At 52.9% G+C, this 19753-nt stretch overlaps 1 protein-coding gene across 1 annotated transcript; it reads right to left on the reverse strand.

The window, feature by feature from the left end:
• Positions 1-826: 826 nt before the first annotated feature.
• On the reverse strand, positions 827-18646 carry VPS11 (VPS11 core subunit of CORVET and HOPS complexes). Its single transcript, XM_069741762.1, has 16 exons — positions 18446-18646; positions 16852-17000; positions 16192-16327; positions 15614-15777; positions 15098-15330; positions 14799-15003; positions 13469-13620; positions 13024-13210; positions 12795-12938; positions 12550-12714; positions 9995-10156; positions 9403-9542; positions 9096-9298; positions 2374-2545; positions 1545-1767; positions 827-1269 (listed from the first exon to the last, which is right to left on the reverse strand). Exons 1-16 carry the CDS (start codon positions 18585-18587, stop codon positions 1105-1107), a joined length of 2742 nt encoding a protein of 913 aa, XP_069597863.1. The 5' UTR covers positions 18588-18646; the 3' UTR covers positions 827-1104.
• Positions 18647-19753: the final 1107 nt, after the last annotated feature.

Genomic DNA, 19753 nt, shown 5'->3' on the forward strand with positions numbered 1-19753 from the left:
TAGTGGCAGAATCAGAGTGTGTCCTGTTCTCATCCGTTTTGTGGCTCAAAGTCTCATGGACAAGAGACACGGATCTATCGTGATGCATGTTTTGCTCAATGAAACTATGGGTCTGTTTGGTGTCCAGTGTAAGGCTATATTCACACATCCGTGTGACACGTCCATATCTTTCTCACACTTCTAATAGGTGGCACTAGAGTTCTAATCCGTAGTCCTCTTCTCTCTGAATAGACAATTTTCATATTCAAATTTCTCAGAGGAGCATGCGTGGCTTACAAGTCACATGGCAGGCCTGGCTTGTCCCTCTACCCCTTAGACCTCACACTTCCCTCCTACTGTTTGCACGCTCAGTTGTCCAACCACATACCATATCTGTGTGATACCTGCTGGCAACGTGTGTATGCGCTGCATAGTGCAGCATGTAATAGTGGATCCAGGCTGTCTTACCTCGTCTTGTGTCCTCTGGTGGCTCTTCTACTTCTGTGACTTAATAAAGTCTTGTATTTTATTTTCCTAGCAGCCTTGCATTTTGTGTTTTATATTTATGTGTCACTAGCAAACAGTCCCCCTTCCTGCCTCATAAGTAGCCCCCCATGTGTAGTCACATCACATAATGTATGCGAGACATGGAAACCGGCATCTGTGGCAATGCGAATCCTACTCTGCACTGATGAGGAGCAAAACCTCCATAACATGCCTTTGAACAGATAAGTATTTGTGCTGTGACTGATAGCCTAATGCCAGTATGTCAATGGATTTTCTTTAAAAACAGATCCAAGCTCATGGCGCCCCCCATTTTAGGGACCAATTGAGCACATAGATGGCATTTTAGTTGTAAATCTTGTCTTGGATTTTATTTGCTTTTACTCACGTGTTTCACATTTGTGCAAATAACCGTATTTACAGAGCAGGCACGGCACAAGCCACGGGCACAGCGTCTGACTTATTACAATGACCGCATTAATCAGAATATCCGTTGCTTTCACCTCATAGTCCAGTAATGTGGGGCTCCTGGGCACATTCCTGAGGGTGAGGGTTACGGTTAACCCTAACCCTGGTGCCCATCCCCGATACATCTGCTACGTTACACGCAGTGTCGGTGGGTTACACATTTCTTCGTGTGTTGATAAGAAGGTCCCGCTGCAGTCCTACATCCTTCGCTGCGGCCGTCCTCCCCCCGGGGGCATCCGTGATCAATGTCAGCTTATTGAATACACCGCGGCCGAAGTATTCTGCCACCACGTTGAAGCCGTCGTTGGCGCACTTTAACTTTAAAAAAAAGAAAAGGAAAAAAAAAAAAAGTTACTTGTGAATCAGGTTTACAAAGATTCCTTCATCCCTTCTACGCGACAGATGAATGTTCTGCAGCCATGTGAGATCTTACATTCACACACAAGACCCCAAAAATATTATTATGGCTTTTGCTAATAAATTGTTGATTGTTTTTGTTTTCTTTTATGGGGGGATGAAAAATGAGCAAACAATTTTGCATTCCCCCACGAACCCAACCAACCATACACATCCAATTAGTAATGCAGCCTGACCTGGTGCTGGAAGTGGTCGTACAGGTCCTTCTTCTCTTCCTGAGCCCTGATCATATCGAGGACTTGCCGGTTTTCAGGCAGGCAGGTGGGGCAGTCCGAGTCGCTCTCCGCATAGCTCTCAAAGCAGTGTTGGTGGAAAGAGTGGCCACACAAGAAGTGTACGGACGGCAGCTCCAGCGCGCTGCTGCAGATGCTGCACTTGGTCTTCTGGAAGATCTTGGGGCTTAAAGACGAGACACAAATATACAAAGGTCCATCCGCTACTCCAAAATGATTGGAAAAAGATCTAATCCCCATGAGGCCATCGCCAGCTCAAAGGCTACAGAATATCTACTGCTTAGTGATCAGAGACCGGCCGCTGAGCTGCAATGCTACACACAAGCAGAAGGAGGCGTACTGCAGCTTACAGGGAGTTGTCCACTTTTACTACACTTTTACTCACAGGCTCATCTAGATGTAGAAAACCCAACTGAGCTTTACTGCTCCTCCGAGTCTCCACCGCTGCCCCGGAATCTTGTGTGACTGCAGATGTATCATCACATCGATAACACTGCAGCCAATCCTCAGCGACTGACTGCAGCCAAAAATCAGAGACTGGGGCGTAGCCCTGAGGAGAGTATGCGAAACAGTTTGTTTTTCTACACCTTTTAAATATACATAACATCTAGGGACAATATATAAATATATTTTCCTTGGGGCATCCCCTTTAGGAGGACACTCCCTTGCCCTCAGGATAGGTGGGGCTCCCAGCGGACAGACACAGCCGATCACAGCATGCACGTTACACTTCATATAGACCTGAACTCCTGCAATCAGACTTGGTTCCTACCTGTTCCGCAGCTCGTGGATCTCCTGCCGGATGCGGGCGGTGTCCTCCCGGTACTGCTGGACCGTCCTCTCGTCCTCCTCCGACTGCTGACTCAGTTTCTGCATTTTGTTGATCAGGTAGTCTCTGATCACAGACAGGGTGGCTGTGGAGTTATGTGCCAGGGTCTGCACCACTGGAAAAGAAGAAGCCGATTAGTGCACGAGACGCATCTCCTGCTGCACCGAAATATACGGTGGGAACAAACGTTATCAGCAGGAACGGGGAAAGCGCAAGCTACAAGATCCAAGCAGGATGAATCTGTGCAAAGGCTAAGAATCTGGATATCAAAAACATACACTGTACAGTATATCTGTGGTCCTCAAGGCCCGATACTGGCAGTGCAGGGGGTGCACTAGGGCAAAACTAAGCTTCCCTGGCAACAGGCAGATGGGGCGAGTGGGGTTTGTCCAATATTGCCTCCAGAGCCCGCTGTACACAGAGGGTGGTTACACATGCTGTACATAGCTGGATCATGATTGTGACCACTACCTGCATTTAGTTGGTCTGGGAGGAGAAAGAGTGCGAGCGAGCAAGCAAAAGAACGAATGAGCAAAAGAGCAAGGATGCAAAAGAGCAAGGATGCAAAAGAGCAAGGATGCAAAAGAGCAAGGATGCAAAAGAGCGAGCATGCAAAAGAGCGAGCATGCAAAAGAGCGAGCATGCAAAAGAGCGAGCATGCAAAAGAGCGAGCATGCAAAAGAGCGAGCATGCAAAAGAGCAAGGATGCAAAAGAGCGAGCATGCAAAAGAGCGAGCATGCAAAAGAGCGAGCATGCAAAAGAGCGAGCATGCAAAAGAGCGAGTAAACAAGCAAAGGAAGGTGAGCAAAAGAGAATTTCACCAAAATAGGGATTTTTGTGTGTACTCACCGTAAAATCCTTTTCTCCGAGCCACTCATTGGGGGACACAGGACCATGGGTTATGCTGCTGTCACTAGGAGGCTGACACTAAGCTGAGACAAAAAAAAGGTTAGCTCCTCCCCTGCAGTATACACCCTCATGCTGGCTTCCAGAGACCCAGTTCAGTGCAAAAGCAGTAGGATAATAACAATATATCAAGTAACATTAGAATATAACATGTCAAACAAACAGTCAAAGACCAAAAAAGGTAACGAGCCGTAAGGCTACCAGGGTTGGTGCTGTGTCCTCCAATGAGTGGCTCGGAGAAAAGGATTTTACGGTGAGTACACACAAAAATCCCTATTTCTCCTTCGCCTCATTGGGGGACACAGGACCATGGGACGTCCCAAAGCAGTCCCTGGGAGGGAAACAATACAACCAAATAACTCCGTGTACCATCTGACTACAAATGCGCAACAGCCGCTTGCAGGATACGCCTGCCAAGGGCCGCGTCCGCAGAGGAGTGAATGTGGACATTGTAATGCTTCGTGAAAGTATGCAGGCTGGACCACGTTGCGGCCTTGCAAACCTGCTCCGCTGTTGCCTGGTGCCGGATGGCCCAGGAAGCACCCATCGACCGAGTGGAGTGTGCTCTAATCCCCGCCGGGATAGGACTGCCCCTGACCCGATAGGATTCCTGGATAGCAGATCGGATCCATCTGGCTATCGTGGATTTAGACGCAGCCAAACCCTTTCTGTGACCCACCGGGAGCACGAAAAGGGCGTCCGATTTTCTGAAATGAGCCGTTCTGGAAATGTACCTCCTGAGAGCCCGTACCACATCCAGAGTATGGAGAGCCTTCTCGACCCTATGTTTGGGCTGCGGGCAAAAGGAGGGAAGAATGATGTACTCGTTAAGATGAAAAGATGAGACCACCTTCGGAAGAAACGCCAGGGAAGGGCGTAGGACTACTTTGTCCTGATGAAAGGCAAGGAAAGGTGCCCGGCAGGATAAAGCGGCGAACTCTGAAACCCTTCTGATGGACGTCACCGCTACCAGGAAGGCAACCTTCCATGAGAGGACAGAGAGCGGAACGTCCTGAAGGGGTTCGAACGGAGGTTCCTGAAGAACCCCCAGGACCAAGTTGAGATCCCAGGTCTCTAGCGGCATCCTGTAGGGGGGAACCACATGGGAGACTCCCTGAATGAAGGTCTTGACCTGAAGGTTGGCGGCGATCCTGCGCTGGAACAGCACGGATAATGCTGAGATCTGGCCTTTGAGGGAACTCAGTGCCAAGCCGGAGTCCAGACCGGACTGAAGGAAATTCAAGATGCAAGGGATAGAGAAAGCGAGCGGAGGGTGACCTCGGAGCCTGCACCATGAGAAGAATGTTTTCCAGACGCGGTGGTAAATGGAGGCGGAAGACGCCTTGCGAGCACTTAACATGGTGGGAATGACCTGCTGAGAGAAACCGGCTCGAGTTAGAATCCAGGTTTCAACAGCCACGCCGTTAAACGTAGGGCCCCGGAGCTCTGGTGGTAGATCGGCCCTTGGCGAAGCAGGTCTGGGCGGTCTGGTAACCGCCAGGGAACGTCGGCTACGAGCTGAACGAGATCCGCGTACCAAGCGCGGCGTGGCCAGTCTGGGGCGACCAGAATGACCGGAACTCCCTCCGTCTTGATCTTTCGGATCACCTTCGGCAGTAAGGGAAGGGGAGGAAACACGTATGGGAGTTGAAACTGATGCCACGGAGAAATCAGCGCGTCTACTCCTATGGCCTGGGGATCCCGAGAGCGTGCAAGGAAGTTGTGGACCTTGGCATTCAATCTGGACGCCATCAGATCCACGTCCGGGGTCCCCCAGCGAAGACAGATCTGTCGAAAGACCTCTGGGTGGAGTTCCCACTCCCCCGAGGCAAGGCCCTGGCGGCTCAGGAAGTCCGCCGCCCAGTTCTCGACTCCCGGAATGTGCACCGCAGAGATGGTGGAATAGTTGGTTTCGGCCCAACGAAGGATGTGAGAGACTTCCTGCATCGCCGCCCTGCTGCGGGTACCCCCCTGGTGGTTGATGTAAGCCACCGCCGTGACGTTGTCCGATTGGACTCGTATTGGGTGACCCGCGAGCAGGGCGTGAAAGCGACTCAGGGCAAGTCTGATAGCACGAATCTCCAGGATGTTGATGGGGAGTCTGGATTCCCGAACTGTCCAACGGCCCTGGGCAGAGTGGTGAAGAAACACCGCCCCCCAGCCGAGGAGACTGGCGTCGGTAGTTACCACTAACCAGCGGATCGGGAGGAAGGACTTCCCCTGGAGAAGGGATGGACCCAGGGTCCACCATACGAGGGATTGTCTGACCCGCGGAGACAGGGGCAAGGGCGGTCGAGAGATGGGAGACTCCTGTCCCAGTTGTCCAGCAAAGCCTGTTGCAAGGGGCGGAGATGGAGTTGAGCGAAAGGAACCGCTTCGATTGCTGCAACCATCTTTCCCAGGATCTTCATGGCGAACCGAATGGTTCGCGGGCGAGGCTGGCAGAGCGTTCGGGCTCCCTGCTGAAGCGCTTGGGCCTTGGACCGAGGAAGCAAGACCAGCCCCCTCGAAGAGTCCCGGATCATTCCTAGAAAGGAGATCCGACGGGCAGGAACGGGAGAGGACTTGTCCAAGTTGATCAACCAGCCCAGGCGCGAAAGAGAATCCAGGGTAATGTGGACGCTTGACTCGCAGGCCTGAAAAGACGGGCCCTTTATGAGAAGATCGTCTAAGTAAGGTAACACGACGACTCCTTGAGAATGAAGGATGGCCATGACAGCCGCCATGACCTTCGTGAATACCCTGGGCGCCGTGGCAAGACCGAAGGGCAAGGCCGTGAACTGGAAATGGTCCTCCAGAACGGCAAAGCGGAGGAACCTCTGATGAGGCGGGAATATCGGAATGTGAAGATAGGTATCCTTGATGTCTATCGATGCCAAGAATTCCCCTCTTTCCATCGAAGAGATGACCGACCTGAGCGATTCCATCCTGAAGTGCCGAACTCTTACGCACTTGTTCAGGAGCTTCAGATCCAAAATGGGACGCACTTTTTCGTCCTCCTTTGGTACGACGAAGAGGTTTGAGTAGAAACCTTTGAACCTCTCGTGTTCCGGGACCGGAACAATGACCCCACTCTGGCGGAGGGAGTGAATGGCGCAAAGGAGGGCGCGAGACTGAGCTCCCAAACTGGGGAGACGAGAGGGGAAGAACCGAGTTGGAGGGGGAGCGGAGAACTCTATTTTGTAGCCAGACGATACCAGATCCCTGACCCATTCGTCGTGAATGACGGAGAGCCAGGCTTGCTGAAAAAGGAGTAGACGTCCGCCTACTCTGGTGGTATCGACTGGCGCCGTTCCCGAGTCATTGAGACGGGAATCTGGGGGGTCTCGAACCTCTGGTTCTGGGCTGCCTCGGCTTTCCGCTCCAGGAAGGATTCGGTCTGAAGGAGGGACGAGCGTCTCTGTCTGTGCGAGCGGATCGGTCCGATCTGGAAAGACCGGAATGATTGGACCAGGCTGGGCAGGTACGAAAGGGCCGAAAATGAAAGTAAGGCTGGCGCTGGAAGGCCACCTTGGGCCTCTGTTGGGGGAGGAACTTGCTCTTTCCCCCTGTGGCATCGGAAATAAGCTGGTCAAGCTTTTCGCCGAAAAGGCGCCCGCTTTGAAAAGGGAGAGAGATCCGAGATTTTTTAGAGGAGGAATCTGCGCGCCACTCTCTGAGCCAAAGTGCCCTTCTGATAGAGATGGCGTTAGAAGCTGCCGATGCAATTCGCTGCATCGAGGGATGAATGGATTTCGCTAGAGCATCTGCCCAGGAAACCATTGCCTTGGCCACCCAAGCCGCGGCGAAGGAGGGGGATAGAGAAGAGTCTGAGGCTTCGTACACTGAGCGAGCTAGAGAGTCTAGCTGACGTTCAGTGGGACTCTTAATTGAAGCGCCGTCCGGGACTGAAAGAAGCGTTTTAGAAGCCAGGCGTGAGACCGGAGGATCTACTATAGGGGGATCCGTCCAGTCTTTCACGAGATCTGCTGAAAAGGGATACTTTGATACCAGGTCCTTCTTACCCGTGAAACGCTTATCTGGACGCTCCCTGTGTCGCCTGACTATATCCAGAAAATCTGGGTGAGAGGCAAAAGTCTTGTGGGAACGCTTGGTTCTGGTAAAAGAGACAGCATGTTCCGGAGCGGAATTAGAGTCATCATCCACCTTAAGTGCGTGATTGACTGCTACAATGAGGGAATCAACCGTAGCTCTGAACTCCGGAGCCTCCGGGTCCAATGATACTTCGGACTCATGTTCAGAGTCGTGAACGCTGCGAGCCCCCAAAGAGGGTGAGCGAGAGGTGGAGCTGCTAGAGACTGAGTGGCGAGGTGAGCGCTCAGGAGAGGTAGTGCGGATCCGTTTTCTGGATGACCGTGCCTCTTTATGAAGAGAGCGGCCCTGCTGGCCGACGATTCCCCTGTTACGGAGGGATCTCTTAGGACCTGTAACGGATTACCCCGTTCCCCGGGAGGATTTTGAATGGATTTGATGGCGTTGGCTAAAAAAATCCACGGACTGCGAAAGTGAAGCGACCCACGGGGGGGGGGTTCGGGGACTAGGTACGCCGGAGTCGGTGGCGGTGGAGGGCTCCTGGGCACATGGAGCATCGCAGGCAGAGCAGAGGGGAGAAATTTGTGGGGCCTGGCAGGTGGTACACGCAGAAAAAAAGGTCGTATGCACCTTAGAGGATTTTTTAGACCTTGACTGGGACATGATTCTAATGCAAAAAAATAGACCACAGGGTCTATAAGGTAGGGAAGCAGAGGGCGACGCTGCAGAGGAGAGGCTGACGAAGTCTCCTTACCCAGGTCCTGTGTCCCGCTGTCCTGAGAAGACGAAAGGTGGAAGAAAGGCTGCACGTGGGCGCTGTGTCGCCTAGAAGCTGCGGCAGGGCTGAGCTGCGGCGTGCAGTGAGGGACCAAGATGGCCGCCGAGATCAGGAGAGAGATCTCGGGGGCTGCGAGAAGCGCCAGGACCGGGGGGCGGCGCCGCCGATGACGCGAAGAGATGGGCTGAGCCCATCGGCAGCGTCCTGCGGCCGCAAAGTGCCGAAAATTAGGGGCCCAGCCAAGCGATGTGCCGCTACCTAGGAGGAGCCCTCCGGACCACAAAACCGGCGACCCCCCCCATGAGACACTTACCCCGAGGAGGTGAGAGGTGCCTTGGGATGGCAGGGACGATGCAGGGGTTGGGAAGCCTCCATCCACCAGCCCCAGACAGGGGCTGGTGATGCAGTGTGGTCTGCACGGACGCCACGGAAATAGAGCCTCTGTACAGCCGAGGGAGAACCTGGTGGACAGGGCAGATGTCCGGCAATAAAAAGGCCTGGCTGCAGAAGAGGGTACTGGAGGTAAAACACCAGTGCTCGTCTGTACAACGTGGGGAGATCGGTGCCCTTTTAGGGAAAAGACCGTCGCCCAAAAAAGGTCAGCTCAGGCAGTGGCTCCCATGTCGCAGGAGAGGATACGGTGAGGAAAACTCCCGTGCTCGCCTGTTGTTGGATCGGGGGAGATCGGACCTTGAAAGAATCCGTCGCCCCCTTCATCCGGAATAGGAAGGTTAAAAAAATCAGTGAGATTAAAAATCAGTGTGCCTCCTACGGACACTAAGCTTGAACTGGGTCTCTGGAAGCCAGCATGAGGGTGTATACTGCAGGGGAGGAGCTAACCTTTTTTTTGTCTCAGCTTAGTGTCAGCCTCCTAGTGACAGCAGCATAACCCATGGTCCTGTGTCCCCCAATGAGGTGAAGGAGAAATGACAATTACCTGCGACTTACCCAGCAATGGAGGCATGAGGTTCTTGCTCTCGATGTGCCTCAATACTGTGGCAATATGCTCCTTGCAGTCTTCCTCCTTGCGTGCAAAGTAACTGAGCGCCTGCTCCCACAAGCAGCTCTCCTGCTCCCCGTACTGCTTGCAGGCTTCTATTACCTCCTGGTACTGATCATTTTGCATGTGGTAGTGCATGATCTGCTGGAAGCTAAGAAGATTGGGGGGGGGGGGAAATCAGGGAAGTAAAAGACCTGCGCTACTGGTGACCCAAGTGACGCAGTCTGCAGTGTTGTGTGCGCACTATATACTCACAGCTTGCCCTGCTCGTACAGATACAGCACTCCTTTCTGAAAATTATGCATCTGGCACAGGACGAGCGCTTTATCAAACACAGTCTTAAAGCGTCCGCTCTTCAGGAGAGTCATGGCGTCGTTCTGGAGCTGCTGCTTTGCCTGCGTGAAAACGACAGTAATTTACTTGTATCGTGAGAATGAAAATAACACAGGTGCATGTACCATTATGTGTTTCCAAAGATTTGCTGCCATTATGCCTAAATTTCCGAATGTTAGAATCCAGAGGATGCGCAACAAACAATACCAGCAGCCCCTCCCCGCCCGGGTCTTACCTGAGGGTCAGCAACAAACAATACCAGCAGCCCCCCAGGCCTTACCTGAGGGTCAGCAACAAACAATACCAGCAGCTCCCCCCCCCGCCCGGGTCTTACCTGAGGGTCAGCAACAAACAACTCCAGCTGCCCCCCAGGCCTTACCTGAGGGTCAGCAACAAACAATACCAGCAGCCCCCCAGGCCTTACCTGAGGGTCAGCAACAAACAATACCAGCAGCCCCCCAGGCCTTACCTGAGGGTCAGCAACAAACAATACCAGCAGCCCCCCAAGTCTTACCTGAGGGTCATTCTCATGTGCCCAGTTCTGTAAACGCAACTCGAGTAAAGTGTCATAAACTCCTTGGGGGGAATCGCTCTGCACCTTCGTCATGTGCTCCAAAAAGGTCTTCAGCTCACAGGGATTGTTAGCAAATATTGGGATGAATTCTTCTGGGTTCGCCTAGAAAACAACGTACAATCTGTTTCTGTTAATCATTTGCAAAATCCTCCTTATCTCACTTGTATTGTGGAGACGACAATGATAATCCTCGTGGAAGGGAACAAAAAAAAAATTAAAAAAATGTAAAAAAATATATATATATATTGTATACACAGCCCCTAGAGTTGAACAAACAGTTGGTCCAGCAGCCACATCAGTAGTCCATGGCCCCCGACCTGACGGCATCCTTTTGCCTCTTCTGATCTGCCCAGCACGATGACATGGGTCACGCATCTCAACGCCATGAAGTTGAGAGCCCTATGAAATCGGGAGACGCAGCGGGGATGCTGCAGGTAGTAGTGGTGGTTCACAGGGCTCTGGTCTGGTGGCCATGGACTACTCCTGAGACTGCAGGATCTGGTGGAAAAAGAATTGATACACATAGAACTTCATATGGTCAGGGGATGGGGGGTGGGGGGGGGGGGGGACTCTCCTGGATGGGAAGGACCTTTGGCAGACCAGATAAAGAACAGCGGGAAGAACGGCCAAGCTAGACCCTTATAGGACAACCAGAAAACAAGGGGCTATCACCTACAAATAGGAAGCCAGACAGACTTAAAAAGGAGGCAACTGTGTGGCTCACGGGCCAGGCTGAGGATAAAAGACATAAAATCATAGAGAAAAACTAAAAAAAGATCTGGGGAGACTATATATAACAGGGACTATTTCCCGAGATGAATTTACCCTAACAGAGAAGTACCGTATATACTCGAGTATAAGCCGAGATTTTCAGCCCATTTTTTTAGGCTGAAAGTGCCCCTCTCAGCTTATACTTGAGTCATTGTCCCAGGGGGTCGGCGGGGGAGGAGGAGCAGCGCCTGTGACATACTCACCTGCTCCTGGCAGCTTCCCTGCATCTCCGGGCGCTGGCAGCTTCTTCCTGTAGTGAGCGGTCACATGGTACCGCTCATTATAGTAATGAATATGGACCAGACTCCACTCCCATAGGGGTGGAGCCGCATATTCATTACTGTAATGAGCGGTACCATGTGACCACTCACTACAGGAAGATGCTGCCGATGCCGGAGATGCAGGGAAGCTGCCAGGAGAAGGTGAGGAGGGGGAGCGATGCGCGATAGTCACCTCTCCTCGTTCCAGGCGCCGCTCCGTCTTCCACTTCCTCTGCAGTGTCGCTCAGGTCAGAGGGCGCGATGACGTGGTTAGTGCGCGCCCTCTGCCTGAGTGTCAGTGCAGAGGATGCGGAAGACACAGCGGCGCCGGAACGAGGACCGGTGAGTACAGCAAGTGCTGGGGGCCTGAGCGACGAGAGGGGAGTATGTCATTTTTTTTTTTTTTTTTGCAAATGTCTTTATGGAGCATCTTTTGGGGCCATTATTAACATTTGTGTAGCACAATATGGGGCAAATAACTCTAAGGAGCATCTTTTGGGGCCATAATCAACATTTGCGCAGCACTATAAGGGGCAAATATCTCTATGGAGCATCTTATGGGGCCCTTATTAACCTTTATGCAGTACTGTATGGGGCATCTTATGAGGCCATTATTAACATTTGTGTAGCACAATATGGGGCAAATAACTCTAAGGAGCATCTTATGGGGCCATAATCAACGTTTGTGCAGAACTATATGGGGCGAATATCTCTATGGAGCAGCTTATGGAGCCCTTATTAACCCTTATGCAGTACTGTATGGAGCAAATGTGTCTATGGAGCATCTTATGGGGCCATTATTAACCTTTGTGAAGCATTATGTGGGGCATATTTTAATATGCAGCATCTTATGGGACCCTTCATGAACTGTATGGAGCATCTTATGGGGTCCATCGTGAACTGTATGGAGCATTATATGGGTTTCCTGATTCAATATGGATATTCAAAAACACAACTTACTGATATCTCAATTAATTTTACTTTTATTGGTATCTATTTTTACTTTTGAAATTTACCGGTAGCTGCTGCATTTTCCACCCTAGGCTTATACTCGAGTCATTAAGTTTTCCCAGTTTTTTGTGGCAAAATTAGGGGGGGGGGGGGGTCGGCTTATACTCGAGTATATACGGTAACTACTTTCCTAGCTCCAACTAATCACTAGACATGTGGGCTTTAAAAACCTAGAACGTGGCTCTCAGACCACAAGAGCAGCTCTGCTTATCCTTCCCTGGTCCATCGCTGCCCCTACACCACCCCAGTCACGTCAACAGCGCTGCAGCCATTCACTAAGCTCAGTGGATATAGAGAGCCTGAGCTCGCCGATTAGCTGCAGCACTGTCAACAAAACAAAACCGCTGCAGCCAAGGTGATAGAGATGCAATGTTGGACCTGGGTATGAGTAATATGCAGTTTGGCCTTTTACACCCAACTATGCCTGTGGGCAGAAGATCACCGATATCTTACCCGACTCCCTCCAACAGACTGGGGAAAGTCAGTGCAGAGCTCCTTCAGCAGTTGGGTGGTCTCGTTGGGCACGTGGGACATGAGGATTTTCCCGTAACACTTCATATTGCTCTCCGCTTGAAGAAAGGGGAGACGTCCGATGTATCTCAGAGCTTCTTGAAAGTTCTTTAAGGGAGATAAGACATGGAAAGCTGCGTCACGTCTTCATCACCATAACCCACATTATACAGTCCCTATAAAGTCACCTTAATGTCCTCCAGTTGGATCTTCAAGTACCATTCATGATGGGCGTGCTTTTCTGCCAAATAAAGGGCATGTGAGTGGTAGCCAGCTTGCCGAAGAACTTTGATTGCTATTTCCACATCAAAATGGACTTCCCCCTCACTTGCCTGGCAGCAAAAATGGAAAAAAACAAACAAGTATTTTACATCCTTCCATGGCGGCAAGACGCGGGTGAAGCAAGTGTGGCTTTACCTTGATGAATTTTTCTAAGCGGGCGCTGTCCTTCAGCTTGGTGTAGCAGTTCAGCAGCAGCGTGGTGTGATCGGCGTTGGCCAGGGATTGCTGATGCAGGGCCTGAAGGTACGCTGTCAAGTTGTGAATGCGCTGGGCATCGAGGAATTTCCGGATGACATAGGAAGGCTCCAGCTTCCCAATCGTTCTAATAAAGGGAGACAAGGGGTTAAGCATCAGCAAATATGGGGGTTTTCCTCCTCTTCTTCGAAGAGCCATAACCTTTTTTTTTATTATTTTCCAGTGACATATAAATGTTTTTGCCACAGCAAACGATCAGCTCCATGAAACTGCATCGTGATGGTGGATCAATGGCCCCCAAATCAGCCCCCCCAAAATGATCACAGACCCCCTAAATGCTGCTTAGGTTAGGGGTCCTCTTTACATGAAGAAGGAGAGGATATACCGTATATACTGCTGGATGGCTCCATCGTGGTCTCCTTTGCTGTACAGGTGGTCTCCATACTGCCGGAAGATCTCAGACAACCCATCACTGTCCAAGTGTTGACCCTTCGCCAAAGATATGGCCATAACGTACAGATTCTTCCTGAAGAGCATCTGAAGAAGCAAAAAAAAAAAAAAATTATTCTGCAACTCCGGCTATTGAGCAAAGGCAAAAATCGCATTGTGAATACAGCGCTGCGTGCATCTAATCGGGGCTGGCAGTCTGACCACTGTCCTGGAGATCGGTGGAGGTCTCAGTAGATGTATGGACCCCAATCCAACAGTTATCACCCAGAGAAACTTCCGATAATGCTGTATTCTAGTCACCTGACTGCTACAGCCAATCACATGCCTCTGTGATCAGGTCATTGCAAAATGGAACGCAATCACTTCCGGCCCCGGCAGGGTGACCACAGGGGACTATGCCTGATTGTTTTGCCACCCATGCACCTTGCAAATGTGTTTGAAAGACTGGACATCCCCTTTAAGACTCCGCAGAGGTGAGGAAGTGATTGCACATCCCAGGAATATCCCATCATATTGAAAGGAGGCAGAGAATCCATATATACAGACAATACATAAATACCAGGCTCATTAAAGGGGTTGTCCCATAAACATATCACTTTCCACAGGATACAGGGGGTCTCAGCGTCAGAGAAAGGAGTCCCAGAATCCTTGTGTGAATGAACGGTAGTGAGAACGTGCTGTGCACTCACGCTCCCGCACCAACTGGTCGTGCAAGCACTCCCCAGCGCCCGCGCCCAATGGTCCCCTCCCCAGCGCCCAATGGTCCCCTCCCCAGCGCCCAATGGTCCCCTCCCCAGCGCCCAATGGTCCCCTCCCCAGCACCCAATGGTCCCCTCCCCAGCGCCCGCGCCCAATGGTCCCCCCCCCCCAGCGCCCAATGGTCCCTTCTCCAGCGCCCGCACCCAATAGTCCCCTCCCCAGCGCCCGCGCTCAATGGTCCCCTCCCCGGCGCCCGTGCCCACTGGACCCTTCCCCAGTGCTCACTGGTCGCTCCCGCTCTCCATCCACACAGAACTTCGGGTCTGCGTTTTGGGAATCACTGGGGGCATCAGCAACTGAATCCCCAGTGATCACACATTTATCATCTATCCCAACAAATTCTTCCAGTCCGGTCAGAGAACCCCCCGGACTTTCCAATCTACCCCCACACCCATAACAGCATCTGCCTTTTGAAATGACTGCCGCGGTCACAATCATGCAGCACTCTATATTGGATCCTGTTCCCGCAGGAGCCGCCTCGTCCGCTCCTGAGAATATCTTCGCACCTCCAGCTTGGTCTGCGTGTCCTTCTCGTGTAACGCCTGCAGGACTCCATCACGTTTGAGGACATAGAGAGAGCCCCACTCGGCCAGGACGTCCACCACATCATTGAGGACACAGCTGTAAGCGATGAACTTGTTCCCCAGGTCGTAGATGGTCAGCGTCTGCCTGTCAGCTGCGTTGCTGTCTGCACGGCCAGCAAAATCCGATCTGTAATCAGGAAAATGTGCGACACACGAGATCAGCCGATCAATTCATCTTATTTTTGCATTTTCGATGCTCACGGAGAGCATTATTTTCGTACCTTTCTCTGGAGACAATGACGAGATATCCGCGATACCAATGCACTATCAGCTTCTGTCCTTCAAATGCAAAGCAGGGTCCCCTCTCGTCTGTCTGGTAGAGATACACGCACTCGTTGCCGGCCACGATGAACTGCATGTCCTGGGAAGGGTCGGACAGCGCAGAGCAGCGCAGGCTGCAGCCGTGAGAGTCCAGTTCGGTGTAAGGGTAATCCTTCTGGCTGAGCTCGTACGCCTGAAAGAAAAGGATCCAGAGTCACAGTTATTGGGAGGCATAAGCTTGGTTCGCTCTGTGCACATGGCCGAGGTGAGCCATCGCTGCGGAGAGGTCAGCACTATAGGCGTAGCAAACATCCTGTCATTATCGGGGCTTCGGAGAGGAAGGACGGCCTCAAGTGATCCCCCTATAGAGGAGCGCTCCCCTCTGACGGCCATGTTCCCAATCCCCTCCCCTAACATAGGTCAAATAGCCAGGAAAGAAGGGAGAGCAATACCTAACATGCGGGAAATTACTTTACCCTGACGCTTTCGGTGGTGACCACAAAGAGATGGGTGGTCTTGCCGGTTTGTCTGAACGCCATGCCTGTGACTGGATAACTCCCCTCCTGCAGGATCTGCGTCTTACTATGTCTGTCTCGGGTTATATCGCCTTTGGTTAAGACGACGCTTCCATCTGTGAAACCTTCAGGCAAGAAAATGACAAAACACTGATAAAATAGTGAAGAACGCAGTCCACTCAAACACTGAGGGGCAGCTCATCACGGGGCACTAAGGGTACACAGGATATTCCAGACATGTCCAAGATGTAGCGGACCCTCCTCACCCCAGCCCTGGCAGCCACCTCTCCCACAACCAGCCCAGACGGCCCCCAAAACTCCCCACCCCAGTAGACACCTCTCCCGCCCCAGCCCTGGCTGCCACCCTTCTCTTCAGGACACATTAGAAGCTGGGATTGAGGGCCCCCCTGCTGAAGAGGCACGAGTTACAGAGATAATACCCGCATCTAGGTTCACACTGAAAGCTGGAAAGGGGGGAATGACGCCTTGCACAAAAATATTCTTCCTTTCTACAACAGTCTCTCATGTTCGGTACTTACCGATGGCCATAAAGTTGAGGTTTTCGTGGACGGTGATGCACGATACGACTGTCGGTTTGTTACCGGGAATAGCAGGAAAGATCCTGGTGCACAGCGGGTTTCCTCCATCGCGCTTATCCAGGTTCCAAACTTTGACCTGGGAAATGTGAACACATCGAAAACTGATATAAAGCAGGAGGAAGAAGGAAAAAAGAGATCTGCAGTTATTTATTATTCTTTGCTCATATAGTGCCGTCATATTCCACAGCGCTTTACAGATACCATCACTGCCCCCCTATCAGTAGGTCTTTGGAGTGGGGGAGGAAACCCACACAAACACGGGGAGAACATACAAACTCCTTGCAGATGTTGTCCATGGTGGAATTTGAATAAAGGACTCCAGTGCTGCAAAGCTACAGCAGTGCTAACCACTGAGCCACCATACATAGTGCTAACCACTGAGCCACAGTAGAGTGAGTTCTTAGTATTCAGGGCCCATGTAAAGGTCCAGGATAAACATTTTTCGATCTATCATAACGTCACTTCAGCTATGGCGTAAATTCTGTTGGTAAAAAAAATAAGTAACAAAAATGCTCAGGAAAAAAAACTAAGTGTTCAGTCACCTACTTTGTGGAAATAGAAAATATAAAAACATAAAAAAATTCCAATTTCTGCACTTACCACAGGGTTGACTCCCTCCTCGTCCTCGCCTATGGAGACCAGGATGTTGTGCTGCTTCAGCTGGTGGAGGTGGGTGACGCGGAGCTTATAAGCCTGGAAGGAGGAGAGCTGCAGGGAGCGCGGCAGGAACCAGATCTGGCCGGACATGTCTGATTCTCAGCTAAGGATACAAACCATAAAGAGACCAGAGATCTAAGCAGGGGGAAACGCAAAGACCTGCCGCCAATCAGAACACCTCATCACAGCGTTAGTGACGAAACGGGGGAGCGAGGGCCCGGATCCCAGCAATCGCACATCTAAAGGTGTGAAAAAATACAAAGGCCAGAGCCCGCTGCGATCCCCGCCGCAGAGGCCAGAGCCCGCTGCGATCACCGCCGCAGAGGCCAGAGCCCGCTCCGATCCCCGCCGCAGAGGCCAGAGCCCCCTCCGATCCCCGCCGCAGAGGCCAGAGCCCCCTCCGATCCCCGCCGCAGAGGCCAGAGCCCCCTCCGATCCCCGCCGCAGAGGCCAGAGCCCCCTCCGATCCCCGCCGCAGAGGCCAGAGCCCCCTCCGATCCCCGCCGCAGAGGCCAGAGCCCCCTCCGATCCCCGCCGCAGAGGCCAGAGCCCCCTCCGATCCCCGCTGCACAGGCCAGAGCCCCCTCCTATCCCCGCCGCAGAGGCCAGAGCCCCCTCCTATCCCCGCCGCAGAGGCCAGAGCCCGCTCCGATCCCCGCCGCAGAGGCCAGAGCCCCCTCCGATCCCCGCCGCAGAGGCCAGAGCCCCCTCCGATCCCCGCCGCAGAGGCCAGAGCCCCCTCCGATCCCCGCCGCAGAGGCCAGAGCCCCCTCCGATCCCCGCCGCAGAGGCCAGAGCCCCCTCCGATCCCCGCCGCAGAGGCCAGAGCCCCCTCCGATCCCCGCCGCAGAGGCCAGAGCCCCCTCCGATCCCCGCCGCAGAGGCCAGAGCCCCCTCCGATCCCCGCCGCAGAGGCCAGAGCCCCCTCCGATCCCCGCTGCACAGGCCAGAGCCCCCTCCTATCCCCGCCGCAGAGGCCAGAGCCCCCTCCGATCCCCGCCGCAGAGGCCAGAGCCCCCTCCGATCCCCGCCGCAGAGGCCAGAGCCCCCTCCGATCCCCGCCGCAGAGGCCAGAGCCCGCTCCGATCCCCGCTGCAGAGGCCAGAGCCCCCTCCGATCCCCGCTGCAGAGGCCAGAGCCCGCTCCGATCCCCGCCGCAGAGGCCAGAGCCCCCTCCGATCCCCGCCGAATAAAAATATTGAGTGTCCCTCAAAACGGGATCAATAACACGTCAGCTAGAACCTGAGCCCTTGCCGGACCCCAGAGAGAGGAGGTGACAAATCTCAGGAAATAAAGGCCGTTTTTGTAATAAAAAAAAAAATTAAAAGTTTTGTTTAAAAAACCACCGGAAAAAAACAAAAACAACGTCCGGGGAGAATCTTCTCACCCTAAAAACACAAGGGCAGAATTTCGTTAGTTTCACAATTTCCCCCATTTGCACTTTCTCAGCCCGTGATACAGTAAGATGAGGGCACGCTGGGAGCAGTAGTTCTCCCCCCACCTCTGGAGCAGCACAAACACACAAGGTAAAGGATACCCCCGAACAGCAGGCTGCCGCGGCCGGAGTCGCACACCGTCAGCCCCGGGGGCAGTGTCAGCGGTTTCCCGCCCTCCCCCGTCAGCCGCACCGGTTCTTTCTCAAAGAACGCGAATCTCCTCCACTGCAGATACGCCGCCATTGCTCCGTTTTCGTTTTCCGTTCAACCCGGTCACATGACATGGGATAACTACAAACCACGTGACAGGATGAGCTGTCACATCGCCTCTCAGGCCTCTTCCGGTCGCGCTGCCGCCATCTTTACTGAGGGCAAGATGCCCACATCCTGACTGATGAACGTGGAGATGGAAGGATCTTCTGTCTGATCGCTGATGTTTAGTTTTGCCACGTTCCCTGTTATGGCAGCATACAGCAATGATTTCTATTAGGCCCTGAACCCATTAATGTCGAATACTCCCGCTCTAATGGATGCCATACAGCGAGATCTGTAAAATATAGGCTCCCACGTCGGAAAAAAATCTATAACACAGAATGTTCAGGTCTATACTGTATACCATTATATGTTTGGTAGAAGTCACGATTGGTATAGAGCGGGATCTCGTGCTGAACCTGCTCCATACCCTGGTGGTGCTGCCTGTGTAACCAGCAGACACCCTCCGATAACTGCGGTCCCAGGAGCCAGCATCTAATCACTGCAAGGCCCCCAGACCTGTGTGTGCCCCGGCCAGGTGGTCTCTCCTTCCCCCCGAGAGCTCTGACAAGTAAGGGTTAATGGCTCGCTAAGGACAGACATGCTGAGCACGTGTGGCGAAAGTTTGGAGGTCAAACACGTGAACGTACCCCGAGGAGCGGGTGACGTGTGCATGCGCTATATGGGGGTACATGGGTATAACAAGAGGGGGCACAAGCGGCGGGATAACTCTGAGCTTCAGGAACCATTTACCAGGGGTCTTCATTACTCTTCTCATATGGGATAAAGCGTCTTTTAGGCCCCGAAGGCTCCAGTGGCCCCCACTATAATCACACCCGGGCCCCGAAGGCTCCAGTGGCCCCCACTATAATCACACCCAGGGTCTGAAGGCTCCAGTGGCCCCCACTATAATCACACCCGGGCCCCGAAGGCTCCAGTGGCCCCCACTATAATCACACCCGGGCCCCGAAGGCTCCAGTGGCCCCCACTATAATCACACCCGGGCCCCGAAGGCTCCAGTGGCCCCCACTATAATCACACCCGGGCCCCGAAGGCTCCAGTGGCCCCCACTATAATCACACCCGGGCCCCGAAGCTCCAGTGGCCCCCACTATAATCACACCCGGGCCCCGAAGGCTCCAGTGGCCCCCACTATAA

This window comes from Ranitomeya imitator, chromosome 10, assembly GCF_032444005.1.
Source record: "Ranitomeya imitator isolate aRanImi1 chromosome 10, aRanImi1.pri, whole genome shotgun sequence".
Taxonomy (NCBI): Eukaryota; Metazoa; Chordata; class Amphibia; order Anura; family Dendrobatidae; genus Ranitomeya; species Ranitomeya imitator.